Source organism: Berkeleyomyces rouxiae (assembly GCF_048999995.1).
Source record: "Berkeleyomyces rouxiae strain 22BRR77 chromosome Unknown BrBRR77_ptg000009l, whole genome shotgun sequence".
In the NCBI taxonomy this organism is placed as follows: Eukaryota; Fungi; Ascomycota; class Sordariomycetes; order Microascales; family Ceratocystidaceae; genus Berkeleyomyces; species Berkeleyomyces rouxiae.
In genome coordinates this window covers 846402-865378 of record NW_027396499.1, presented here as the reverse complement: position 1 = coordinate 865378, position 18977 = coordinate 846402, and the positions used below count along the sequence as shown (strand labels likewise).

General features: G+C 50.8%; 6 protein-coding genes across 6 annotated transcripts; 3 read left to right on the top strand and 3 right to left on the bottom strand.

The window, feature by feature from the left end:
- Nucleotides 1–1443: 1443 nt before the first annotated feature.
- Nucleotides 1444–3312, top strand: BROUX77_006827 (uncharacterized protein; the record flags this gene model as incomplete). Its single annotated transcript, XM_073751855.1, has 1 exon — nucleotides 1444–3312. One exon carries the CDS (start codon nucleotides 1444–1446, stop codon nucleotides 3310–3312), a length of 1869 nt encoding a protein of 622 aa, XP_073602974.1.
- A 1942-nt stretch (nucleotides 3313–5254) lies between these two features.
- On the bottom strand, nucleotides 5255–7470 carry BROUX77_006826 (uncharacterized protein; the record flags this gene model as incomplete). Its single annotated transcript, XM_073751854.1, has 5 exons — nucleotides 5255–5934; nucleotides 5994–6445; nucleotides 6508–6998; nucleotides 7062–7327; nucleotides 7422–7470. The coding sequence occupies 5 exons, from the start codon at nucleotides 7468–7470 to the stop codon at nucleotides 5255–5257; spliced, it is 1938 nt and encodes a 645-aa protein (XP_073602973.1).
- Nucleotides 7471–10008: 2538 nt separating this feature from the next.
- Nucleotides 10009–10458, top strand: BROUX77_006825 (uncharacterized protein; the record flags this gene model as incomplete). The annotated part of the gene is made up of 2 exons (XM_073751852.1): nucleotides 10009–10077; nucleotides 10168–10458. 2 exons carry the CDS (start codon nucleotides 10009–10011, stop codon nucleotides 10456–10458), a joined length of 360 nt encoding a protein of 119 aa, XP_073602972.1.
- A 463-nt stretch (nucleotides 10459–10921) lies between these two features.
- Nucleotides 10922–13324, bottom strand: BROUX77_006824 (uncharacterized protein; the record flags this gene model as incomplete). Its single annotated transcript, XM_073751851.1, has 1 exon — nucleotides 10922–13324. The coding sequence occupies one exon, from the start codon at nucleotides 13322–13324 to the stop codon at nucleotides 10922–10924; it is 2403 nt and encodes an 800-aa protein (XP_073602971.1).
- Nucleotides 13325–13802: 478 nt separating this feature from the next.
- Nucleotides 13803–15137, bottom strand: BROUX77_006823 (uncharacterized protein; the record flags this gene model as incomplete). The annotated part of the gene is made up of 2 exons (XM_073751850.1): nucleotides 13803–13868; nucleotides 13953–15137. 2 exons carry the CDS (start codon nucleotides 15135–15137, stop codon nucleotides 13803–13805), a joined length of 1251 nt encoding a protein of 416 aa, XP_073602970.1.
- A 1207-nt stretch (nucleotides 15138–16344) lies between these two features.
- BROUX77_006822 (uncharacterized protein) lies at nucleotides 16345–18897 on the top strand (the record flags this gene model as incomplete). The annotated part of the gene is made up of 1 exon (XM_073751849.1): nucleotides 16345–18897. The coding sequence occupies one exon, from the start codon at nucleotides 16345–16347 to the stop codon at nucleotides 18895–18897; it is 2553 nt and encodes an 850-aa protein (XP_073602969.1).
- Between the last annotated feature and the right edge of the window lie 80 nt (nucleotides 18898–18977).

Here is an 18977-nt window from a genome sequence, read left to right as displayed (position 1 = left end):
CCCGGGGAATAAACACCCTCCAGCATTTTCATACATCTTGTGATCAGCATTTGACCAACAGGATTGTTCTCATTACTATTCGGACTCTCTTTCTTTCCATCACACAACCTCGATAGACTTGTCCCTACGGCAGCGCCCACTACCAGCGCCACGCTCGTACCTCATTTTCCTTTCTTGGGCCTCGTCGTATCACACCTACACCGCATCGGCGTGTGTTGGCTGGCTTTGCTTCCTGCACTTCCTTGGTGCCCTGCGCTTTCATTCAAGTCACACTCTCTCTGCCTGCCTTGGAGGTCCTTTTGCTGCTCATTCTTATGCTCAGCCAAACATCTACCCGCCACTGTATAACCTGATTTGGCCCCAGGTCCATTTGATCTGCCCTGTGCTACTCTTCATTCTTGTCCGGCTCTTTGTACCTTGTCTTGCAGCGCTACAGAGTGATCTTCGCCCCTGTTGCTCTTCCTCCTTCTCCTGCATTTCCACCTCTCATCCGCCACATCCCTTTCTCGTCCTTTGCCGGCTCCTCCAGCCCGCCTGATTACCTGGTGCTATTCTGTACTGTACTGTACCGTACCGTACCGTAAGCCGTCTGCACTGTCTCGGCTGTGCCGTTCCGGGTTTTCCCACAATTACCTTGTACCGTATTGTGCCGTGGCTTTGCCAAGCGGTACCCTCTCCTCTCACATCGCCCCTCGACCCTCCATCTTGATTTGTTTGTCTTCTGGCTGGTCGTCTGCTTGCTGATTCGATCCTTGTTGTGTTGTGGTTGTGTTTGATTCAGCTTGTTTGTTACAGACTGAGTACTCTTTTGCATTTTGCTACATCTCGCCCACATACTCCAACAGAATCTTACGCGGTCGGCTCTTCATTGCTGTCACGTTACCATCTATTGGGCCTTCATAAGGAACTGAATTCCTCAGTTCTCTGCCAGGGTGTTTGGTGTGTATCGATGCTATAGTTGACAGCTTCCTGTTCATTCATCATCTCTACTAGTATTTTTTTTCTCTTTTCTCGGACTGAGAGATCCTCTCTCATTGCAAATAAAGACGCCTGCCACGACTCTACAAAGTCCGTATGACGTTGATATCACCTTAGCCACCCAATCCACACAGCGACCGACCTCTTGAGCCGAAAGGTTTGAGCTTAAAGAACTACTGCCAAAAGCAAAACAAGGTATTCTAACCACACCTTTTATTTCTTGCACATCTTTCTACACTATCCCTTAGGCCCACCAATCCTTCCTCAACTCCCTTTGTTGATCTGCTTTGGTTTTAACTCCTTGTGATTTTCTTGTTTTCTTTTTTTTACAGCTCTTTGGCCTGCCACTACCCCCTCGCACACCCTCACTTCCATAGAGAACTTGCTGTTCTCCTCTTCCCCCAATCTCACACCCCTACATTCCACTCCCTCCCGGTCCCGCCAACAAGCAACGAACTCATCAAAATGCCAGTCCATCTTGATATCCCGGCTACCTCGCACCCCAAGATAATGGTGTCGCCTCCAAAAATCAACCTCCGGAGAGCCGCTGCATATAAAGAAAGAGGACCCTTGTCTGCAACCTCTTCTCGTTTCAACTTCAACCATCTTTTGTTTTCTCCTCCACAATCACCCGGACTTCCTGCTCTAGTGCCTCGCCCTCGCAAAGTCTCCAGAACTCCTCGTCCTAGCCAAATACTCAGAATGTTGGGCTGGATATCCTGTGGCATAGCCATGTGCTACCTGACCATCATGTTGATGGCAGAACGGTCAGAGTCATTCCCAGTCCTGACCATGCCGTCATGGGTGCGTCAAGAGTTTGAGATGGTTGGACTGGACGATGTTCCCGACTTCTCTACGCCGATAGTGGTCACCGACCAACACGGACGCACCCGCTGGACTGTTTCCATCCCGCCCACCGCTGAATTCCCCTTGTCTTTTGGCGAGTACAAGTCTATGGCTGAGACCTGCCGGGAAGTCGCCACTCGCGCGCGCGATCTCCACTCCACTGACGAAGCCATCAGTGCTATGGTTCAGAACCAGAACCTCCTGGACTTTGCCAAGAAGGACTCGTACTTTATCGATGTCCAAGATGCCGAGAGCACTGGTCTTCTTCCTACCCCAGAAACCCGCGACCAGAAAATCAGCAGCCAGGCCAAGGGAAACCTCGTGGGCGTCACCGATGATGCCGACACTGCCGAGCTGCCCGTCTGCGAGCGCTCAATGACGATCGCTCTCGAGTCGGCCGATGCCGGTCTTGGCCACTCGCTCATGCTGCTGTGGACATTCTACGGCCTTGCCCAGAAGCAGGGCCGCAGCTTCTTCATTGATGATTCTCGCTGGGCCTATGGTAAGTACACCGAGATGTTCGAAGCTCCGCCTGCGCCAAACTGCCGACCCCCGCCGCGCCACCACATGCTTCCTTGCCCGCTGCAGGCTCGCCACCTCGTCATCTCGCCCGCCACTGCACACGAGAGCCTCATGGGCATGCTGTCCATCAGTTCGTTGTCGTTCAAGTCTAAGGACGGCAGCAAGGTCATCTACTCGCTAGCACGAGCCGGCCACGACGCCCTGTTCAAGCCCATCGCCCAGGACAGAGCGTACATTGCCTCCCGCGCCGAGACTGTGCGCCGCGACGCCAAGAAGCAGACCGGCGCACACACACCCATTGTCGCAATGCACATCCGTCACGGCGACCGCCACCCGCTCGAGTTCCAGTACCACGAGTCGTACATCCCGCTGAACGCCTTCAGCGACCGCGCCTACGACCTGGCCGATAAGCACCACAACGCCACGCAGCACCCCAGCACTGACGGATCCGCCGCACCCGCGCCCGCCCCCCTGATGGTCGTTGCGACCGACGACCCGGTGGTCTTTGACACGGACGAGTTCAAGAGCGCCATGCGCGCGCAGGACCACATCCGCCTCGCCAGCAAGACTGCGCCCCAGCAGGTCAGCCAGAACCGCATGGCGCTGCACCGCTTCGTTGACGAGACGATTGGTTGGGAGGGCGGCTTCTACGCGCCCATGTTCTGGAGCCTGGGCCAGCCGCCCAGCGCGACCGGAAAGGTCAGCAACCTCGTCAACAGAGACCCCACGACGCTCACGCCGTCGGCTGAGACGCTGCGGTTGCGCAACTATCTCGGTCGTGCGTACCTCATGGACCTGTCCGTGCTGGTCGAGACGGGCGATTATGTCATGTGCACTGTCAGCGCCATGGGCTGCCGAATGCTAGCCGTCATGATGGGCTGGGAAAAGGCCTTCGAGCGTGAGCGCTGGGTTAACCTTGACGGCGACTTTACCTGGTCTGGTCTCAACCGCGACTTGGATTTGTAGACATTTCACCGTCTATGCGCGTCTCGCACTATTTCCTTTTGTTGTCCTTGATTCCATGAACTCCTTCATCATTTCCTTTCAGCGTCTAAACCTGTGGTTTTCTGGTTGTTTCTAATCGCGCATCTTACATAACGGCGTCTTTTCTTTTCTGAGGGAAGGCCCTCCTTTTTTCTTTGGATACTATATGCATCGTTGGCCCGCTACATCGGCCTGACCTTTATTTTCTTTACTCTTTTCTTGTCTCATTACCGATTTATCTAGACCATGAACTGTTCTCAACTCCTGGACATTGGTTGATGGCCATACATTGCCTGACTCTTCCAATCCTGGACGCCCACTCGCTCTTTTTCCCTTACCACATCCTCCCTTTGCATAAAATTGTATTGTTTTTTCGTTACGCATCTTACGGTTCGGCATTTATACCACACATACTCTCGCTTTACTTGTACTTTTCTTTCTTAATGGGTTCTATGTCCTTCGTTCACTTCTAGAATCTTTTTCAATCTTCCAATACAAAACACTTGATTGATACACAATTTTCGTGACCGGTATGCTTCGATGTGACCAACCTACCTGTATGTAGTATTCACATGTCAATTCTTGTTGGTATATGGCACTTGGTGCACCGTGCTTGTCCTGATAAAAATAAGGTTAACTAGACGCATCGAAGCAAGGACTCGCCTTGAATAGAAACACCTGACAAGTAAACAGAAAAGACGTGTCTACATACTGGCCCAAGCACGCAAGCCCATCTTGATTTCGCCTTTTCAGCTCAGAAAAATAGACTGTGCAATAACAAGACATGGAGCTCGCTGATGTCTGATATCGACACATGTAGTTACCGACAAGAGTGTTTTTTCGTCATCTCTCTGACTTCACACAAGGAGAAGGGAAACCGTCGTGTGTGACACGAAACGTTACATTCGCATTCACACAAAAAAGACACTGGGAGAACAACGAGGTCAGGTCAAGCGTATTTATTCTATGGATTCAAAAAGTTTGATGACCGGCGAGGTTCGTACGACCCGGAATGGAGAAAGGGGGGGGAGGAATATTGAGTGTAGTTAGATTACGTGGACACAAAAGCCTGCGCGTTCGAGAAACACTTCAACTACTGTGCGGCTGAATGAGTACATAACTGGGAGCGATGTGCACATGTTTACACCAATTTTGGAGTTTTTGTATATGGTTGTACGTTTTGTATATATAACGGAGCAAGCAGGTGAAGATTAAGAATTATCTTCTGATGCCTCAACAAGAATTGGGTGTGGTTTTTACGTATAAAGGCATGAACCGAAGTAAGGAGCAAGACGACAATCAGAAGCTCAAAACCAACGAGAACCAGAAATAGAGAAAGACAGACCGGAAGACAGAGGAGATACAAAGGAAAATAAAGGAAAAAAGAGCAGATGAGAAAAGGCAAGCCCCAAGACGTCCGTTGCTTTGGACAGACTTGGGTACTGGGAAAAGGCGATCTAGCTAAGCTGTTTGTATATGTAAGACAAAGAAAGAGGAACAAAAAGAGTCTGTGAGACCACGTTGACCCGAAGCTCGTTACGTTCTGCGAAACAGCTTCAAATGCCAGCGAGGAATGTGTCATGGAAAAACGTGTTCTTCGTTAAAAAAATATGAGGTGCGTTCAGGAGAAGCTTGACAGGACTGGGAAGGCCGATTGGTGTTGAGCCAAGCTGAAGAAACAAAGAAAAGAAGGGGAAAAGAACAAGCGTCGCAGGGAAACAAGATAAACCATCTGGGAAGCATGACTCTGCTGAAAGTAGTCTGCAATGATATAGACCACTGTAGTCCAGTGGTGAGTTGGGTGATGGGCGTAAAAGCCATCGAAAAGATGTGTAACCAATATAGATGTCAAAAACAATAAGGAAAGACGAGAGAAATGAGCAACGTCGCTGGAGCAAATATAACAAAAGGCAAGAGGCCGAGCCTACATGGGTGAAATCGGCCCAGACGTGGCCGGTGCACTAACTCGGTTGCGAGGACGGAGATTGATCACCATCTCAAGCTCACGCAGCATTCCTTTGTTTGCATCTGAGCGTTCTCGTATGCTTTGGCGTCGTTCTCGCTCCTCCTTCATCTTGGCAATTCGCTCTTCGCGTGTAAACATGCTTCTCGGGCGGGTTGGCGGCATTGCCACAGCCTCGAAGACTTGTTCTAGGTCCACTGATGAGAGAGGAGCCGGACTCTCACCAGTAAGAGCACGCAAAGCATCAAGGCGGCTGCCGCCGCTGGTTGACGAATCGTCATACGCGGTAGGGCCACTGAGAGAGCTCGTCGGTGAAAGCATCATGAGCCCACTGACTGAAGACAATCGTTTCTCATTGCGATCAATGCACTGGGCTAGAGCCGACTTGCCCTCCTCCCAAGTAGAAATCAACTCTTTCAAGTCGTCACCAATGGAATCGTATTGAGACATGAGATGTGGTCCAAGTTCAGAAATATCGCTAGATTCGTTGAGAGAATGGTCCGACTCCTCACGAAGCAGAGCCAACTTGGCTTGAAGACCACGAATGCCCGTTGAGAGGGAATTGAGTTTCCGCAACTGTGAGCGCCAACGCTCGCGCCCCGGTGTCGTTGGGATTTTGGGAGTAACAGGCATAGGTAGAACTGGGCTGAGTTAGTATTTCATGAACTTGATAAAGGTCGGAATTGAGAGTTGTGCTTACATTCATCGTCGCTGAGAATGTTACTCAGGCGATCAAACGCCGTCTGAGTTGACTCGTTCAAGGTACGCAGAGCCTCCACAACAGTTGTCCACCGAAGCAGATCATCGGACTCGCTCTTGGCATCCAAAGCAAGCAACGAGCACAAAAACATCTTGCGAATGGTCTGGAAGCGTGCAGCAAGTATCTTGAGCATTCTAAGAGATTCACCATCTTCCAGTTCGATGCTTGAAAAGCCTTGGAGCGCATCCGACATGTCAAGATCACTGACATCGTAGATATCGTAATACTTTTCTAGGTCGAGCTGTTCACAGAATCCCTTAACAACTGCAGACGCCTGGATGAACTCCTCCATAACTGTCATGAATGAGGCGTTCATCGCCTTCCGAAGGCGGTTGCACTTGCGCGTTTGGGACTTATCCTCAATGCGACTGATGGGGGGTAACGGCGTGCTCCTATCACGTGACTTGTTAGCACTTGGAGTTGAATGGAAATGCGGAGTCACGATAGTACATACAAACGATAACCCCTGGACACCAACTCCACTTCCTGGATGAGTGCTATGGCAGCACCGCTGGCGCTGTCGAAACTCTGAGCATGAGCGACAAAGTTGGTCACTTCAGTAAGAGCCTGATCTCGCCGTAGGCGTAGGTACTGTTGTTTAAAGTATACTGGCGAGACTAAGACTACGGCTGTGACTACCAAGGCAAGTAGGAACATGCGTCTTTTTGAGAGGGCTCCCACACCACCCGACGCAAGCCAAGGTATTAAAAAAGCCACGGCAATCGCGCCGACAACAGGGAGTATAGAGGCATGTAGTAGAGCATCGTCGCCAGCGGGCATAGAGCTAGAGTTGGAGTCATTTGCCGAAGATGATTTGGGAACGTATGGGATACTTTGCCCAAGTATCGAATGACCACTTAGTAGTTGAGAGGCGACAATTGTGTATCGGAATTTCTCGAGGAAGTTTGCGTTATCAACGCGACTGATGTGTGCACTCACAGCCTCCTGAACAAAGGGTTAGCTACAGTATTCGGCTACAGTCGGAGGACGCGAGAGTATGTCACATACAGAGTAAGTAGCTTTGAAGCGGCCCAGCGATGAACGTTTGTCGGTTGGAATTTCAAGTGAAAGCTGCTGGCCAGTATTCTTGCGACGAAATTGCGGTCGTACTTGCGGTCGGCCCGTCGGCGCGAATCGAGGGCTTGATGGTGTTGAAGATGGCGCCGCAGGCTCTTTGGAAAGATCGCTGAACTTGAGGTTGCTGTCATGGCTGCTTTGGGAGCTCTTATCAGAGCTGGAGGAAGCCCATTCAAAATTGTCGGTCTCGCCTTCATCTACGCTCAAGTCAGTACATGAATCTTCCATAGCTTCCTTTACATTGCTCGCGCTTTTCTAACAATCAGGCAAAGGGAGAATCAAAGAGCCTACCTCGTAGGTAATTCGCGAGTGGGGTCTCTTCGTAGACTACTCTCTCCATAATGGCGGTTCGTTGGAATTCAAGTCTCCGGCTATTGTTCCATTGACTTGAGAAATGTGAAAAGCGCAAAGTGTTGCCGATAGCCTTTTTTTCTGCGTATGGGCGGCGGCGCTGGAACGTCAAACCCGCCAATGACTTATCAGTCAAGATTGCGCGAAGCTGTTGGCGCCCTGGTTGTGGATTCGGTGCTGAGTGGGTAATATTGTGGCGGGTTGTCGAATTAAAATCTGGGGGAGACCCTTTCAAAAAGTTCAAGCAGAGGAGCGGATCCTGATCGGGGCTGTTGTATGATTTTATCGTGGGCAGAATTGTGTGCGTCCAGTCAGTCGCCAGAGCGTGGCGTAGCTAGAGGAAGCGCAAAGGAAAAGAAAGAGAAGAAAAGGCACAACAACAAGAGCTGCTAAACTAAAACTGAAGTTTAACGCTTTACGCAATGCCCAAAGCCAGCACAGGGGAACTCGTGCAAGACAAAAAAAAAAAGGAAAAGGCGCAAAAAAAGGACCTGAGGGATTGGACAGATTCTCGGGCTTGCCCAAAGGAATATTTCCCGAGACTGGTTGTGTTGACCTAAGGCGTTGTCCGACCTGCCGCTTAAGAGACGATCTCGCTTGGATGAACAGGGAATGTCAACATGGGTATGTGCAAGCAGGAGCAAGAAGCCAGTCAGGAGCCAAGCAACGAACCGGGCTCGTGGTCTCTCAGAAGTGTGCCGTTCTGTTACAGCGGAAATATTGGTGATGGAGAATGATGATGACCTGGGAGCCTTGTTTGTTGTTGTAATTGCTACTTAGGGTAACAATAAATAATATAGCTGATTAACTAAGCATAGTTGATCAGACTTGATGAATTGAGGCGGAGCAAAGACTGCTTGCGGTTGGACTGAGAGTCGAAGGGGCGATAGAAGATAATATGTCTGCCTGCCGAGCCTGTTTTCGTCGCCAGAAAGAAGGCGGAGTCTGCGGAGAGGATGGAGGTAGATGGTGTGTTGCGCCGGGATGAATGGTATTCGTCGATTTGGGCGTGGCGTTCAGAGGCAAGCAAAATAGCTGGCGAGAGTTGACGTGGAAGATAAGACCGGTTAAATTGCGAGTCAACCGTGCCTGCCGGTCGTGACGATGATGATGACGGCGAGATGTGGTAAAAGCAAGATTTTTGTGGCGGAAGATGAGCCTGTCCGTTGTGTTGGAAATAGATGATGAAATGTGAAGAGGAGAAGATTAGTGCGGTGGTCTTGTGGGCAGAATTTTCACATAATATTAGAGACTAGGTGATTTTTGTGGTTGTGCTATGGAAGAGAGTAGCTGCCTTGACTTGGCTAGCTCTTGCTGTTCAGCTGGTGCCTTCCTTATATGATCTTAAAGATAACGGACCGGGTTTCATGAATTTACCGGCTAACGACGACCTCAAATGTCTTACAGTCCGCCGGCCTTGTTGGCTAGAACATCTCCCGATGCACTATTTCTGGCTCTATAACTTTACGATATTTGCGAATTTCGAGGGGCAAGTCCGATGTTGCACTGGCAATCCCGACATCTTGTCCTTGTTTCCTGCTCATCTGAGTTACCCTGGGCGTCAAAACCCGAGTGCATTTCGCCTTTCCATACTCGTGATGTTTCGTTCTGCGTGTCAGGATCCTCTCTCAGAGGCCACCAGCAACCCTGGTGATGCTGACAGACTGATTGTTTGTCTATTGTGGCGTGGCTATCGGAGAGTATAGGCCTGCGTCCCGTGTTCCATTTCCCATTGTTGGTCCATTTCGCCTTTACATGCGGATAGCCCACGTGTGGGGACGAATGTGTACAAGCACGAGAGGCTCGTTAGCGGTATTCCTTGCTTTGGGTTAGAGAGCTGTTCTGTTCCTGACAGGACTGACTGTTGTCTTGCTTCTCCATGACCATTTCTGTCCTCTCCCTTGCAGCTTCTACAGTCATTCTTGTCGGTTGCGAACACTTCTTCGCGTACATAGATAGCTTTTAAGAGTCTGGTTATGTATGTACATATGATAACTAAGAGTTGCACTAGCTAGTAGTTAGTCCTTCCATACATCGTCTCTGGTATCTAGTACCGTCCCGCCAACATATTCGGTACGTGTACATTTTAATCCGGCATTCTCATGCACTCGATGAGGAACACGCACGACACAGAAACACAATAAACATGAGTGTGAGCAGGGATTATTTTTGGTTCATAGATAGTTACAACATCAAAAGGAGGATTTCTTCTAGACTCTAGGGCCTTCATGTGGACATGTCGGAAGCCGCTGGACTCCGAAATTGATGCGTGACTACCCGATGATTACCCGAAAATACAGCCACACTTTTAGTTAGTCTGCCGCTTCAGCCACATGTCGTTACAACAGCTGGCAGTCCTGACTCGACAACTGGCAGAATTTGTTGCTTGTTGAACAGCTCTGATACTGGCCAGGTTGAAGCTATCGCCATTTACATTTCAATTCCTCAACACGGTTTCTCGGCGGTGCAAGCTACGGTCATCAACCCAATCACCAACGTTTCCATCACTCGAAAAATCTCAGCCGTAATGTCAACTACAGAGAAGGAGCTCCAATTGAGCCCCATTGTGCCTGAGGCTGTCATGCACAACGCCAAGGTCCGTCCTATCCCCCACCACCAGCTCGCCAAAGCTACCATCGTGATGAAATCTATTGCAACACGGCATCGTGCTGACTTCTCGCAATAGGCCCTGTCTAATATGCAGAGCTTGACTGCATCGCTGTTCGGTGTCTCGGCCGGAATCCTCGGCCTTGAGTCCTACCCTGGTTTCCTGTTTTATATCGCGCTGACGATAGCGACGTCGCTGCTGTTCTACTTTTTACGAGTGGCACCGTCATCTGTTGCTGCCGGCCATAAACCATTCGATACGAGCAGATACTTTCGGGGTGCGGCGGACTTCTGGGCAGGTGGTCTAATCAACGGCTTCCCAGGCTTCATCTTGACGTGGACGCTATTCTACGGCATGGTGAGAGCGTAGATCATGTCACATGTTGTGACTGTTTTGCAACATGGCCTGTGAATCTTTCGTCAATCCTGTGGGTACAGCCATAGCATGAGACTTGGGGTTAATTTTTCTTTTGATTTCGCGTTCAGTAGGCGTTGGCTGGCGTTTTGGGTCATATTGTATTGGTATCTGCTTCTTTTGCTCCTGTATGAATGAATAGTTTCGGCTTTACTACAGAACGCACTCTTCCTGAGCTTCAGATTTGCTCGTTCTCATTGCTTCCAGTTGTCTGTCAGCTCATAACGTTTCGGGACGAAACAATGCAAAACAAACATCATCCAAGAAACATGTTCGTAACAAGCGTCTTAGAACCGATCTCAACATAACGGCATACATGGTCCCAACACGTCTGATTATGGTCTTTTTCTGAAGGGTATCACAACTCGGAATCATATCTTTTCTGAACACAAGTAAATGTACATACATGATTCAACGCTCACACGCCATTCTTCCATTCCTCCATGAGCCAGTCTGCGCGCACTGCGCTCACCTTCTTAGCGTAGTTCTTTTGCGTAAAGACATTCTCCAGGAACATGATGGCCTCGACCTTGCGCCCGTGTAGGACACTGGCTGGGTGAATAGCGACATTCTGCTTACCGACTACAGTCTGGTAGCTAGCGTCTGGGTGGAGCATCGCCGTCCGGGATACAAAGCCTTTGAGGAAGCATCTAAGGATGTTGTCTGCGTTCTCGGGGGAGGGCGGAACAAAGGGTTGGGGGTCTGCGGGCGGCGCTTCATTTATCAGCTTCATCTTGAGCGCAAGACCGCGCAATTGCTTGCGGATCTTCATGGCTTGGCGCATGTTACGCATGTTGATACGGCGCTGTTGGCACCACATGGTGCGATCGGCGTTCTCTGAAGCGTACAGCTGCATGGTTGTCAGAATAGTTATGAGGTCGCCTTCTCTGCGGAAGAGCTGCTTGCGCATCTCCTCAATCTCCTCACGCACTTCCTCCGTCTGAATATGTTGGAAAATATCCTCACCCGAGGTGATGCATGATATGATTTCAATGACTTCGAGCAGGCAATCAAACTCTGGCTTGGCAGCATTCAGCAAAACAACACCAAATGTCGGCGTCACAGGGAGTTTGGAGATTTTGCGGCCCTCTTCGGTGATACAGCCAGTCTTATCAAGGGCTCCAATTAGGCAAAGCTGAACGAGGGCGTGTTCAAGTGCCTCAACATCAGGCATGTCAATTAGAGGAAATGCTTGGATATCGTCGATTCCATAAGCCTTCATAGTAAGGATCGCCGTCATCAAATCCGTTCTCAAGATTTCAGGAAGATCGCGCTCTTCAAGAGAGTCAAACGTATCTTGAGTGTACAGTCTGAAGCATTTTCCGGGCCCCTCACGACCAGCACGGCCAGCTCTCTGGATGGCGGAGGACATGGAAATGGGCTTAGAAAGTAGAGACTCCATTCCCAGGCGTGTGCGGAACTGCTTCACCTTGGCTTTTCCGCAATCAATGACATAGCGCACGCCAGGAACAGTAACTGAAGTTTCGGCAATGTTAGTGGCCAACACAACCTTTCTTGTGTACTTTTCCTTCAGGGGCTGGAAAGCAGCATGTTGAGCCTCCATGGACATTTGGCCGAAAAGAGGAAAAGCTCTAATACGGGGCATATTAGACGCCAGCGTTGCGCCATACTCCTCAATCAGCTTGACAGCAGCCTCGATGTCTTCCTGGCCCGTCATGAAAGCCAGGATGTCGCCAGGGAGAGGTTCTTCAGTATGAACCTTGAATACGGTCTTCAGTAACTGGTCTTGTAGGTCGTTCACTGGGCCAGGCGTATGCACCAGATCTACAGGGAATTGGCGACCCTTGACATGCAGAACCTCAACCTTTTTGTGCTCCTGGCTCTCTTCGGTTGTCGTCTTTGTTTCTGCATCTTCCTCCTGCTTTTTGCCTTCGCCTTGCGAATATTTTGCAGAGTCTTCAGAAAAAAAGCCCTTCATTTCCTCAACATCTGCAGTGGCACTCATAATAATGACCTTGAGAGGTACACCACCACGATTCTCCACGCCTTCAGTGCGGATCTTCTTGAGAAAACCCGACAGCAGATCCACATCGACACTCCTCTCGTGAATCTCATCAACAATCACAGCGCTATATTGTCTCAGATACGGATCCTGCAAGAGCTCCTGCAAAAGCATACCCTCTGTCAAGAACTTGATCTTTGTTCCCTTGGGCACATTATGGTCAAAACGGACCGAGTAACCGACCAGCCCCTCTGGGCGTCCAAGAGGCGAACCAGCTTCCTGAGCTACACGATGAGCTAAAGTCGTAGCAGCAACACGTCTGGGCTGCGTCACGGCAATCATACCACCGATGTTAACGGGCTCCGGCAGATTCGGCACCCGTGCTTTGCGCCGCTGGCACCATGACTCTTGGTACAGGAACTGCGGAATTTGTGTGGACTTTCCCGAACCAGTCTCGCCGACAACAACAAGCGTATCGCTGCGCTGTAGGGCTTCGCAGATGGTATTTCTGTACCCCCACATGGGCAGCTTCTGTCGGATCTTGAGTAACACTGGGTTCTCTTTCCACCGGCTGTCGCGCCGCGTACCTTTGTCATGAGTCCCTCGGCTCGATCGTTTCTGGAACGATTCTTTCCCGCTTTTGCAATGTGAAAGTTCGGGGGAGTTCGAGACGGGAATTCCATCGGCAGGGACGGAAGTAGCGGCTGGCTTAGGCTTAGGCTTAGGCTCGGTCTCAGGTATTTTGCGTTTCGGTGGTTCTTCCAGAAGCGCTGCCAGAGAGATAGGCTTCCCTCCCAACATGATCACGTTGGGATCATGGGACTTCTTCTTCCTCTTGCGTGGCGGCTCGGGACTCATGATGGCGTGAAGTGGAGGTCGTGATGGTTGGTCGTTAAGGGCTTGATTAGGATGAAGTTCGATATGGGGTTGTGGATGTATATAACTCTGAGTAGAATGTATGCGTATATATGCTACAAAAGAAGGAGCTTTACGCAGAATAAAGCTGTTAGATTTTGCAACGAAGCGTTCTGCCCACCAGAAAAAAAAAGTTGCCCAGTCAAATTCTGCCGGGCCGCAGCTCTTGTTGCGCCCTACACCGCCTTCTAATGTACATATGTACATAAATAGCAACCCTACCTCTTTATCCGAGTAGGGTTAGACATAACCCCACGACTCCAACCTAGGCATCCCACAAGAACTAACAACATGTACAATGCAAAGAACAATCAATTACTTGTAGTTATGAATAATAAACAACGAAAGAAATATCCAGGATGGTGGACTTGCCAAACCAATGAAAGGAAAACAGGGCGTATTATACCTGTGCCGGCAAGAATCACTGGCCCATCTTCTGCCGTAGACGGTGGTTTGTGTCCTGCAACGTTCCGATGGCGCTGTCGGTCTAGAGGGAGCCCGAAGGCCGTGTTAGCATGGTGATTAATGTGCGGGCAGTAGAAAGGGGAAGCTGTGGGTGAAGGAGACGTACCTTTTCCGTAAGGCCGGGCAAGCGCTGGTTGGACTGTTCAATCTGAAAGCCGATGGCCTTGGCACGCATGTTGATCACGCCAACAGAGCGCTCAACCAGGTCCATCTTGTCGTCAAACTCGTTGTCGAGAGCGTCGTTCTCGGCCTGGAAGCCATCGTCATCAAAGTCAAAGGCAAGCTTGTTCTTGCCGGTGTTGCGCGCAAAGGATGTCGGCTTGTTATTATCCATGGTATTCTGGAAGGCGCGCTGTCTCTCCTGTCTAGCGCCGCGGGTTTCGTCCTCAACCTGTCTCGCGATGAGATCGCGCTCGGTCTTTTCGGCGACCTCACGCTCCCGCTTGCCGCGAGTGCGGAAGTTGAACATGTGATCGGCTGTAGACAGATCCTTGACAGCAGCCTTAGCCTGCCGGGTCTTGGCGTTGGCGATGTCCATGTTTCTCTCGTAGTTGTCCAGTCTAGACTCCTGCTGTTCTATGCGCTGGGAAATGTCGTTGGAGTGCATGTCCATGCCAGCAGTCAGCTGGATGATGCGGTCGAGAGTGTCGTTTGTCTGTGCCTTTTCCTCGAGGAACTTGTTGGCGGCGTCCTTGTACTCGCGGTCGTCAGGATCTTCCTCCTGAGTGAGGTCAAAGTATCTCCCGCGGGGCTGCTGCTGTTGCTGCTGCATGTCGTTGGGGTTGCCAGAGTTGGCGTAGGGGTTCTGGGGGTTGGGGGGCGCGGCATTAGTAGAGTATGGGTTGCTCTGAAAGCCGCCGTAGTTGCTACCAACGGGCTTGGCACCCTCCATCAGACGGGCGTGGTTGACGTCTTGTGTCTGGTCAGAAGTGCGGGAGTTGCCGCCCTGGTTGCGGGAAGCGTTGTTACCGTAGCCGCCGGCGGCAGTTCCGTACTGGTTTGAGCCGTATCCGGAGGAAGCTCCGTACGTGGTGGAAGTGTACTGCTGCTGCGGCTGGCGCTGTTGCTGCGACGGGGCCATGTTGCCATAGCCGTTGTTTCTCGGAGCCGGCTGGCCGCCCATGGGACGAGGCGGGTTCGGGTTCGGGTCCTGGGTTCTGTACGAGGGCGCAGCCGAGGCCGTGCTGGTTACCGAGGGGGCATAGTTGCTCTGCGGCGTGGCGGCATAGGGGTTTTCGGCGGGCGAGGCAGAGCCCTTGTCCTTATCGCCCTTCTTGAACAGCTTGCGCATGGTGGGAGAAGTGTGGTAAGGGAGAGGTTTGTGTGTTGAGATGTAGAACAGGTGATGATGGTCCTGGAGGAGAAGCAAGCGTTAGAATGTACCTGTAAGTCAGAAAAAAAAGGAGGCAGAATACGTTGTAGAAGAAGGAGAGACAAGGAGCAGAAAAGGGAGCAAAATGGTGGGCGGGCAAATGTGTGTGTACCAACCAGAGAGCAGAGAGAAGCGGCTTTAGCCTCTTTGACCTTAGGCGAGAGTTGTTTGAGAGCTGCGGTTCTGAGAGAACCAAGGGGAGTTTATGAAGAAAGAATAACAGGAGAAACAAAATGATCTCCAACAGCGGCTGCTCTCAACTTAAACAACAAATAGCAATGCAGGGTGGATATGGGTACTTGTACTCGGACTCGTTGACTTTTGATACAGTTAATGGCGGGCAAGCCCAAGGAGTTCGCTAGGAGGAAGCCAATGTCAGAAGTTCGTTTCGAGGAGACGTGCCGCCGCCTGGGCGTGGTTTGGGCTGGTGTTAGGGTTAGGGCTGCGGCCGTTGGAGAGGCGACACGAGGGCAAGATCGTGGGCGTCCTTCTTGCAGAGTGATCTTTACATTTTGCCGTCGCCATCTATCCAGCCACATCATCAGAACCCCTCGATAACTACACACTCTTCCATCTCACTTCGTCTGGTGCTCTGCGTGTGTGTATGTGTGTGCTACTGCGCAGGCTCTCTGTTCTCTGATTGGCCAACAAGGGTCACCCCAGCCAGCCCGACAACACAGCGCACCGGTCGAATAAGCCGCTGCTCGACTCACACCGTTGCGTCACTGCTTGAAGTATGACTCGGTCTACCGGCGTGGATTCAGTGTGTGTTGTCTTATTCAATTCAGAGTGTGATTCCGCCAGCGCTCTTTCTCGGTGGTTGTTGAATATATACTCATCGGCTTCGCGAGCCCCATGTTTCCCGGCCTCTTCTCCTTTACGGGTTAACCTTCATACCCACATCACGTCTTATCACAATACACTGTTTCATTGTGTGTAAAGACTCACTGTTCGCCCGCCCTTTGACCCAAAGAAACAATGATAACACACACATCTGTTGATCACTTAAAGTATCTCTTTCACTTTCTATAACTACCTAGTCACCCTTCTTCACTCAACTCCCATCCCTCTGCGCTTTCCTAGGCCGTCTTCACGCCTTTACTCTATCTTTGTTTCGCGTGTCGCTATGGCCTCCGTATTCAATTGCGAGACCGAACAGACTCGTGTATCATCGCCATGGCTGATATCGTCAGGCTCATCGCCTTCTCGAAGCCAGAGCCAAACACCGGCCACTCCTCCTGTGCACTCTGTGGGAGGCTACAGCCCCGATGGCGTACAGCCCGCCCTGTTGTCCGACTACAGCATTACCAAGCTTGAAGCTGAGCCCCAAGTGGGCTCTACTGAGTATAAACTACATTTACTTCTTCGGCCCCGTCGCCAGTTCAGGTCCATGACAACGTCCCAGAACAGATCCAAGTATAGCAGACCGAAGGATGGGACTTGCACTCCAGCTCTGGCGGCTTCTAATCAGAGCCGCCAGGATAGGCTACTGCACTTGACCACGCAGCTGCTTTGGAGAATGCAGCAGTCTTCTCCCCAACATACTGGCACCTCGCTAGATACAGTCGTGCCTCAGCTACCCAGCGATGATACAGATCCTAATGCCGTTGTAGCACCTGCTAAGCTGCCTCCCGGGCTTGAGGAATCACGAGGTGCTCTATATGAGATTGGCGTGTCCGATGATGGGACACTGATTGGCCTAACAAAGGACGAGATGGATGAGAGCATCAAAACTCTACGAGTCATGGCAGCTAGTCTGGGATGCAAAGTTGAAATTTTGCGCATGATCATCGTGGGAGAGGGCGAGTGGGACGACCCTACCCAGCCAAATACGATTGCCAATGGGAGTCTCTGGGTTGCCGAAGCTTTTGTTACGCCAGGGCTGAACAACAGCGCGAAACCCTGCCTATCATGGGGTGTTGACTCTAACGCCGATGAGCTGTCATCTACAGACCAGCTTCGCGTTACTCTTACAGGCCCGACCGGTTCAGGGAAATCAACCTTGCTTGGTACCCTAACTACCGGTACTTTGGATAATGGGCGTGGTATGAGCAGACAAAGCCTCTTGAAACATCGCCATGAGATTGAATCTGGAATGACCAGCTCAGTCGCACAAGAGTTGATTGGGTACAACAAGGGCGAAATCATCAACTATCAAAGCCACTACAACGACATGTCCTGGGGTGAAATTCACGTACTTGCCAAAGGTGAGCGTCTGGTATTTGTGTCTGATTCTGCCGGCCATCCCCGGTACAGACGGACCACCCTCCGCGGCATTGTTGGATGGGCGCCGCATTGGTCTATACTTTGTGTGGCAGCCAATGATGGTGAATCGACAACTTCCTCTTCACCCATGGCCGGTCCAGCAATTCCTGATCTTGCGCTAGCTCATCTTGTTCTTTGCCTTGAGCTTGGAACTCCTCTAGCGGTTGTCGTGACAAAGTTAGACAAGGCCAGCAAGGCCAGTCTTCAACATACGCTGGGGAAGCTCCTCACTGCCATCAAAGCTACGGGGCGAATACCCAAGATTGTCCAGCCTGATCGGTCCTGTCACATAACTCTTACACATATACCAGGCTCGGATGATGCAAAGGTCAAGAACATCACTGATTCAATTACCGCATCCAACGACTTTACCCAGATCATACCCATTTTGTTGACCAGCGCGGTTAAAGGCCAAGGAATCGGCATGATGCATTCACTTTTGCGAAATCTGCCGATCCCCATCCTACCAACAACTACCGACTATATTGGTGAAGCGCTAAACCCCGAGCAGCCTGCTAGTATTTTCCATATTGATGATGTTTTCAACGTTCCTGTCGTCCATGCTACCAGACCGGATGACCTTGCCGATCAGAACGTTGATACTGGCACCGTAGTGTCTGGGTATCTGCGATTTGGCACTTTAAAGGTCAACGACGAGATTGTTATCGGCCCGTTTCCTATCGAGGATGATGCCAAAAAGGCCCAAAGACCCTGTGATCAGCCATCTGGCGGCGACATTGGCCTTTCTATTTCCCACTGGTCGTCATCTGAGCTTGCAAAACTAGCACTAGGGAATACAGTTCTAGCCTCCCAAGTTGAAAGCAAGTGGTACACGGCTCAAATTGTCAGTATCCGTAACCTGCGCCTTTCTGTTTCAAAACTCCAAGCAGGCCAGGTAGGAACAATTGGAGTGAGATTATCCCCGGCGACGGAGCCCCCATCCACAGCCGACGATTTGGATTATCCGAAAAGTAAGGGATCAAATATTCGTCGTGGAATGGTCATTGCTGTATTGTCGCGATATATGGTAGAGTCTGGGTCATCGTTGCAGGCTGCCAGCTCAATCACTGTGCAAGTAGCACACCGCAACATGGAGCGGCTCCAAGCCGGGACGCTAGTCAACATATACGTTGCCTGTGTTCGCTCAGCAGCACGAATCCGGACAGTGTCGATAGTCCACATAGGTCAAGATGGCCTTGCTGATGATTCTCCCAGTGATGATGAAGGGGTGTTTGGAATGGAGGCTGGCAATACAGGATACGATGGCCAAGAGGCGGTTCATGTGACGCTTGACTTGATTTCATCTCGGGAGTGGATTGAGAGGGGTTCACAGGTAGTTATTCTCGAAGGAGGCTCAAAGGATAAGACAGGACTTGAAGGGCATGTTGGAAAGGTTGTACAGATCTCGGAGTGAGGAGATAGTCTATGACGACAAAGACTGGTGTTTTTGTTTTGTTTTTTTTCCTTTACTGGTGCAGCCCATGTTTTACAACA